Genomic DNA, 8,160 nt, shown 5'->3' on the forward strand with positions numbered 1-8,160 from the left:
CTGACCAAAGCCCTTCTCCCCCGTTTGCTCAGTTTGGCCGGGCGGCTAGCTCTAGAAAGAGTCTTGGTGCTTCCAAACTTCTTCCATTTAAGAAGGATGGAGGCCACTGTGTTCTTGGGGACCTTCATTGTTTGGTACCCTTTCCAAGATCTGTGCCTTGACACAATCCTATCTCGGAGCTCTACGGACAATTCCTTCAACGTCATGGCTTGGTTTTTCCCTCTGACATGCACGGTCAACTGTGGGACCTTATCTAGACAGGTGTGTGCCTTTCCAAATAATGTCCAATTAATTGAATTGACCACAGGATGGTCAATGGAAACAGGATGCACCCGAGCTCAATTTCGAGTTTCATAGCAAAGGGTCTGAATACTTATGTAAACAGGGTATTTCATTTTTTTATTTGTAATACATTTGCTAAAATTTCTACAAACCTGTTTTTGCTTTGTCATTATGGGGTACTGTGTAAAGATTGATGAGGGGAAAATTATGCAATCCATTTTAGAATAAGGCTGTAGCGTAACAAAATGTGGAAAAAGTCAAGGGGTCTGAATACTTTCCGAATGCGCTGTATGCGTAGTATTTTGAAGACACCTCGCATTTATGTGATTAGTCAAGTTAAAATGATGAAAAATACCTTCCTCAGTTGGGTTCAACCCCCTCTACACCTCAATTAAAGGGTTTTCTACCCAGGCGTAATGCAAGGCATTATCGCTGGGATATGAGAATACACCAGGGCCTTTTTTTTTAAGTACAAAGTGCTATAAATATGTCCCTTTGCTTCCCCAGTCCCTATGCTCAACTTAACCCATTCAAATCTGTTATGTTTGCATGCGTTCTGATTATTGCCAGGGATACACAACAGCCTGAGATACAGTAAAAGTCAAAGGTTTGGACACACCTCCTCATTCCAGGGATTTTTATTTATTTGTACCGTTTTCTACATTGTAGAATAACAGTGACCATGTCAAAACTATGAAATAACACGTATGGAATCATATGGTAACCAAAAACAAATCAAAAATCTATTTTATATTTGAGATTCTTCGAAGTAGCCACCCTTTGACTTGATGACAGCGCACAGCGTTGAGATTGCCTGCAATGACAACAAGCTCAGTCCGATGATGCTGTGGCACACCGCCCCAGACCATGACGGACCCTCCACCTCCAAATCGATCCCGCTCCAGAGTACAGGCCTCGGTGTAACACTCATTCCATCGACGATAAACCCAAATCCGACCTTCACCCCTGGTGAGACACAACCGCAACTCGTCAGTGAAGAGCACTTTTTGCCAGTCCTGTCTGGTCCAGCGATGGTGGGTTTGTGCTCATAGACAATGTTGTTCCGGTGATGTCTGGTGAGGACCTGCCTAACAACAGGCCTACAAGCCTTCAGTCCAGCCTCTCTCAGCCTATTGCGGACAGTCTGAGCACTGATGGAGGGATTGTGCGTTTCTGGTGTAACTCGAGCAGTTGTTGTTGCCATCCTGTACCTGTCCCGCAGGTGTGATGTTCGGATGTACCGATCCTGTGCAGGTGTTGTTACACATGGTCTGCCAATGCGAGGTTGATCAGCTGTCCATCCCTGCAGCGCTGTCTTAGGTGTCTCACAGGACGGACATTTTAATTTATTGCCCTGGCCACATCTGAGGTCCTCATGCCTCCTTGCAGCATGCCTAAGGCACGTTCACACAGATGAGCAGGGACCCTGGGCATCTTTCTTTTGGTGTTTTTCAGAGTCAGTAGAAAGGCCTCTTTAGTGTCCTAAGTTTTCATAACTGTGACCTTAATTGCCTACCGTCTGTAAGCTGTTAGTGTTTTAAAGACCGTTCCACAGGTGCATGTTCATTGATTGTTTATGGTTCATTGAACAAGCAAGGCAAACAGTGTTTAAACCCTTTACAATGAAGATCTGTGAAGTTATTTGGATTTTTATGAATTATCTTTGAAAGACAGGGTCCTATAGCTATAGCTTTGTTAGAAATAATATTATATTTCCCTAAATAATACTTATTTTCCACCATAATTTGCAAATAAATTCATAAAAAAATCCTACAATGTGATTTTCTGGAATTTTTTTCCTCATTTTGTCTGTCATAGTTGAAGTGTACCTATGATGAAAATTACAGGCCTCTCTCATCTTTTTAAGTGGGAGAACTTGCACAATTGGTTGCTGACTAAATACTTTTTTGCCCCACTGTATTATCATATTAGTTTTTGTTAGTTACTGCAAGCGCCGCAAAGCAATCGCTATTTTGCTTCCCCTGCCTGTCATTCGGTGGAGAAGGTGTGTGGTCCAAGTCTGGGTTTAAGGGTTTAAAACATCTGTCTGAAAGGGTCTCTTTTCCCAGCTTGAAAAGATTAACTTTCACACACAATACATGGGCCAGAAAAGGTTGAATACATGCTCCCGAGTGGCGCAGCGGTCTAAGGCACTGCATCTCAGTGCTCATCTCAGAGGTGTCACTACAGACCCTGGTGTGATCCTGAGCTGTATGACAACCGGGCGTGATTAGGAGTCCCATAGGGCGGCGCGCAATTGGCCCAGCGTCGTCCGAGTTAGGGTTTGGCCAGGATATGCAGTCATTGTAAATAAGAATTTGTTCATAACTGACTTACCTAGTTAAATAAACATGACTTCTGCTGCATCGAAAACAACTTGGAACTGGGTAATCTCAGACTTCAGTGAGTTCAAGACTTAGGCATTATTGACTCTGTTTCCATGTCCTGATGCTGCTCCTGTTTTTGTATTGTTTATTGTTCATGTTCTATTAAACTCTCTAATGCACCTGCTTCCTGACTCCCATCATCTACATTACAGGATCGCGCCGCCACGTTCAAGTGAGCACAGCACAACAACAGTGAGTCATAAAATATGTATTGTATACTGCTGCATAAATGATGTAATATGCCAGGGAGATATGTATACAGTAGCTAAGAAAGTAATAATAAATGTATGTTGTGTAGTAAGCTTTTAGTAGCCCATGTGTTTCACACTAAGAATTAGCCTACTGTTCTGACTTGATGGTGTACAAGTAGCCTATAGCCTGTTTTAGAGAAATGCCATCATCGACTATTGTAAGAGCTTTCATTGTCTGCTTTATATGCCCCCATTATTTATCATACGGTTCTGACTTGGTGTACAGGGAGAATACTGTAAGAATGGCCCATGTTCTGAATTCTGTCGCTGTAAATTTAAAAAGTGCTGAACAAATAGTTATATGGACTACTCGCTCATTAATGTCCTAATCGAAATTACGCTTATCCGCTCATCGTTCCCTTATGCCATAGTTTGTACATCTCAATTGTTATATTGCTTATATAGGTCTATCTCATTAGGATGTTATCATCATTTTCGGCAATGTTGGAATGATTTCATTGTTTTTTTGTTTTTAATTTGTGTATTATAATTAGCTCATGTGCTTTTCTTCACTATGTAATGTTGTTGGGTCTGTAAGCATGTTTGCCTCTTCCCATTCAAATATTTTTTTTCAACAAAAAGCTTAGTAATAGACCCATGTAATTCCAGTTGATATGGTGAGGGTTGTTTTGTTTGCACAATGCGCTGTCTGTGCGGCAATATGTTGTCTATAAAAATGGATCCTCGTGATTGTATTTTCCTTCCGTGTTAGACCACATATGCCTAATAAAATGTTGTGTAGTGGCTTTGCTGGCATGCATCTTTAAAAAATTGGTTGCGTTTTCCCCAGTAAAATTTAGACTCTAAAATAGCCACAGGAAACTCCATCTGGTGTATTCTTACACTCAATAGTAAGTTGAGACCTCTGGGGCCCTTTTCCACCGCTTATGCCTGGGGTAGGCCTTGCATAAAGGTTCATCCAAAACCAATATTTGCCCCGTTCTGCAATGCTTCCATTTGAGTGACAAATAATCCACAAATGTGAGAAGGACGTCATAGATATAGTATATATGCATATACAACATGATGATCTAGATTTGACAGAGCCACTAACCTAGGTGTTTGACCCTGGCCTTGACAATGTATGGGGTGAACATGGCTTTATGAGTGCTCTCGAGAAGCTTCTCCTCCATTTGACTCTTCTTGATGGCCATGACTGGCCGGATGCGGCTGGTGTGGGATGAGGCCAGGTTCTGGAAGCCCTCTATCTGGGCGGTGAGGAAGTTAACCTGCCTCGGTCTTCAAGCATCTGAAAGTTGGTGCACAGTTCGGTCCAGGCAGGGGTGCGGCTGAGTGGGATTCATGGGTGGTGGGCATAGCACTTGACCGCTTCCGTCAGATACTCCTTGATCCGACCCAGGTCTTTGTGCTCGACCTGGCCAGGGGTGGGCCAAGCGATGGTTCCTTTCTTGGGAAGGCTGGCGAAGGAGTTGAAGTCCGTCTGGAAGGTAGTCTTCAAGGTCTCGTTAGGGCCATCGCCACCGTTGGCACCCCGAAAGGGGATGTGTGAGGACTGAAGGAAGTCCTTTCCCATCAATGTGCTTACAGCCATAGAACTCCTTGGACTGTTCTTACTTATAATTTGTCGTTCTCCTTACATCACTGTGCATTTCCTTTTATGGTTATCTTTTTTTAATCATTCTATTCTATTCAAGTTTTTTTGTGTGCATAATACAAATCTCTGTCCTGTGTAGCCAACCATATACACCTAGCATTATGACAGCCCTGAGTGATACAGTTGATATTTTATGTTAATTAGTTATGGAATGAAGATGTGAATGAACAGAAATATAAATGAACAGGAAGGAGAATGTTCATTGTCTGCTGCTATGTGTTTATTTGTCTGTAGCAAAGCGAATCTTATAGGAGGCAATGAAAGTTACTTACCCATTCCACAGTGAAGAACATCACCTAAATTAATAGTGGTAGGTACACGCTTCCCTGCCTCAAGTGTCTTTTGTGCAACTGTCTCCCTAGTAGCGCAGTGGTCTAAGGCATTACTTGACGTGTCACTACAGACCCAGGTTCAATCCCAGGCTGTGTCACAGCCTGCTGTGACTGGATCACCCATAAGGCGGTGGACAATTGGCCTAGCCTCGTCTGGGTTAGGGGAGGTTTTGGCTGGCTGAGATGTCCTTGTCCCATTGTGCTTTAGCAACTCCTTGTGACAGGCCGGGTGCCTGCAAGCTGACTTTGGTCTCCAGCTGGATGGTGTTTCCTCTGACACATTGGTGCAGCTGGCTTCTGGGATAAGCAAGCAGTGCGGCTTGGTAGGGTCGTGTTTCAGTGGATGCTTGGCTTTCAAACTTTGCCTCTCCTGAGTCCATAGGGGAGTTGCAGTGATGGGACAAGACTGTAACAACCAATTGGAAATCATAAAAAAATAGTATTTTATTCATAATAGCATTTCTGTGGAAAAACTTAAAATATACATTTGCCTTGCCTTACGTTCACGTACAGTATCAACGCTGTTTGCATGGCAATGCATGCAATTAGGAAACTTAACTTAAACAATGCAATTGTTTTGAAACTTAAGAGTTGATGTGAGGGCATCTTAAATGGAGTTAATGTTTCACTGTGGCAAATTTTCACCCATTACCATGAACCTGTCTTCCCCATTTCTCCCACCACTGATAAATTCATACATACTGTTCATTATATAGTCAAATAAATTATTAAATAATACACACTTGAGACAGGTATGGTAATATAAATGACCTCATCAGAGAAGTTTACTCAGTCACACCAGAGGGTGGCAGTAAAATGCAACTATCTAACACCTGTTCCAAGCGACTGATCGTTTGTGTTCGTTTGAGGATACAATTTAGTGATACCAGTAGTATATTGCAACTTTATATGATCCTGACGATAACTTTCCCCATATTTTGCTGTTAGTAAAGTCAGGATTAATCAAACAGATTTTTGCACATTTAAAAAAAAAAAGCTGGTGCGAAGCAGAAGAGGATGTGATGTAATATAACTTCCGCCTTGTACAGACTCTTTTCGTTGAGGCTCAGCTAGCGGCCGGGTGGGTTCACATTATAGTTCATACCAATTTTGGGGAAATTGACTAGAATACGCATTTATAAAGTTATAGAAATACAACAGTGTCCGTTCGCTACCATATACGTGTCTTAGTAGCCATTTGGTTATCACATGTTAGATGAGTAAATATGAGTATTGAAATACGAGCTCCAGCATGTGGCAGAGGCCTTACTAGTAGCACTGGCTGGACCGCAGTTGATGGCTAACTAATAAGTCAGCTGCTCATTCTTATTGCCGATGGAATAGCTAGCGTGTTCACTATTGTCCTCCAAAAACATTAATACTCGTTGATGACTGAGTTGTGGACTCCCATAGCATTGTTTGTGGATTTCCATTCTTGGTGCCAGGGAGTAGCAGACTCAGCTAGTTAACAAGCTTCTAAAAGAAATCCGATAACTTGCCACCAACTCGCACCAATTTTTCTCCCAACAGCCTGCCAAGATGCAGATCTTTGTGAAAACGTTGACGGGGAAAACCATCACCCTTGAGGTTGAGCCCAGCGATACTATTGAAAATGTCAAGGCCAAGATTCAGGATAAGGAAGGTATTTTACGTTTAATTGTAGCTCATTTGTCATACTGTATGGCTGGGTGGATTTTACACTTTGATACTAGCACTGTGCATGAGTGATTTCATTAGTGGGTCATATCAATTTGCTTTTTATTCTCAGGTATTCCTCCTGACCAGCAGCGTCTGATCTTTGCTGGAAAACAGCTTGAAGATGGTCGCACCTTGTCAGACTACAACATCCAGAAAGGTAAGAGAATGAGTTAATGAGAGCATGTAATGCTGCGCAAAGTTATGAGTTAGCCCTATGCGAAAAGTTACAGGTGCTTTTAAAGACTTACTTTGGGGCTATAATTTATTTAAAACCTGCTTCAGGCTGGATGTGTCAGTGTAGTTCATACATGCAGAATTACCGTACCTAAGCTAGCCACAGTTTCTTTCTGGAAGCTTTGTGCTATTTTCTCCCACTGGGGACAGCCCCCTAACAATTATTTTCAGCCAATGCGCTTTAGCCCCTTGCCATTTGAGTGACAGCTAGCAAGATGCATGCACAGCAGAACAAGAGGGTGCACAATGATGTGGTGCACATATCAGTACATGTGATGTAGTACAACATTTTTGGGGACCACTTTTGATTTGTACATGCTAGTTTCAGAACTACTGGCTAAAAGTACTATGTTTGTTCCCCTCCAGAGTCCACCCTGCATCTTGTGCTGCGTCTGCGTGGAGGCATCATTGAGCCATCTCTGAGACAGCTGGCCCAGAAGTACAACTGCGACAAAATGATCTGCCGCAAGTAAGTAAAGTTAATGGCGGTAAAGAACAACTGTTTTTACAAAATAATTAAGGTTGGCGTGTTTCTTTACTCACCCTTTATTTTTATTTTCAATTTAACATTAAGAAACCTAAATGCACATTTGAGATTGAGTTGATGGAAATGCAACTGCAGTAATGTTGCCGTGTACAGAAACTTAAGTCCCATTGATGTGAGTGTCCCCTTGAATGGTTGACTGGACAATGGACCAGTTAATTCCATTGTTTTACGTCAACCATATCCCACACATTCAGATTTCATGCGTCTGAAAAGATTGGGTAGATAATCAGTATAATGTTTTAGTTTAAATTAATCAATTGGAGCGCTAGCTGGCAGTGGCTTACACCGCTGGACTACACACTTTGGACAGTTCTGAGACTTTTTGTGCTGCAGGTGCTACGCTCGCCTCCATCCTCGTGCTGTCAACTGCCGCAAGAAGAAGTGTGGACACACCAGCAACCTGCGCCCCAAGAAGAAGCTGAAGTAAACTGTTTGCTTGGTGCTTTCTGTGGGACATGTGCAGAACTGTTCTGTAAAATAAACATTTTTTTTAAATGACATTGCCTGGCCTTGATTTAAAGTTAATCCACAATTGAAGGGTCTTAGAGAAAGAACTAAAGGACAGTCTGAATTTGTTTGATAGTCAGGCTTTCACGAGGGCATGACAGCTCAAAAAAATATTAAAACAAATAAAATATCCAGACAACTCAAGGTGACTTGTGTGTGACAAATTGAACCAGCCCCAAATGAAGCTGACAAATGCACAATTGCTGTCTGAATTCACGTACATGTTTGAAATATCAGACATTTTGGAAATGTGAAAAATGGTTTATTTACAACTTGGTATGCTTTAAAATTCCAGTTTGAAATGTCA

General features: G+C 42.1%; 1 protein-coding gene across 1 annotated transcript; it reads left to right on the plus strand.

Moving 5' to 3' along the window:
* The first annotated feature begins 5,846 nt into the window (after positions 1-5,846).
* Positions 5,847-7,846, plus strand: LOC115108172 (ubiquitin-ribosomal protein eL40 fusion protein-like). The gene is made up of 5 exons (XM_029632218.1): positions 5,847-5,948; positions 6,398-6,509; positions 6,636-6,722; positions 7,166-7,268; positions 7,680-7,846. The coding sequence occupies exons 2-5, from the start codon at positions 6,407-6,409 to the stop codon at positions 7,771-7,773; spliced, it is 387 nt and encodes a 128-aa protein (XP_029488078.1). The 5' UTR covers positions 5,847-5,948; positions 6,398-6,406; the 3' UTR covers positions 7,774-7,846.
* Positions 7,847-8,160: the final 314 nt, after the last annotated feature.

Source organism: Oncorhynchus nerka, linkage group LG24, assembly GCF_034236695.1.
Source record: "Oncorhynchus nerka isolate Pitt River linkage group LG24, Oner_Uvic_2.0, whole genome shotgun sequence".
NCBI lineage: Eukaryota > Metazoa > Chordata > Actinopteri > Salmoniformes > Salmonidae > Oncorhynchus > Oncorhynchus nerka.

What these genes read in the sequence shown, in the direction of transcription:
- LOC115108172 (XM_029632218.1), top strand. Translation starts at nt 6,407, where the DNA reads ATGCAGATCTTTGTGAAAACGTTGACGGGGAAAACCATCACCCTTGAG. An exon ending in CAAGATTCAGGATAAGGAAG is followed by an intron (nt 6,510 to 6,635) that starts GTATTTTACGTT and finishes TTTTATTCTCAG; the next exon opens with GTATTCCTCCTGACCAGCAG. An exon ending in AGACTACAACATCCAGAAAG is followed by an intron (nt 6,723 to 7,165) that starts GTAAGAGAATGA and finishes GTTCCCCTCCAG; the next exon opens with AGTCCACCCTGCATCTTGTG.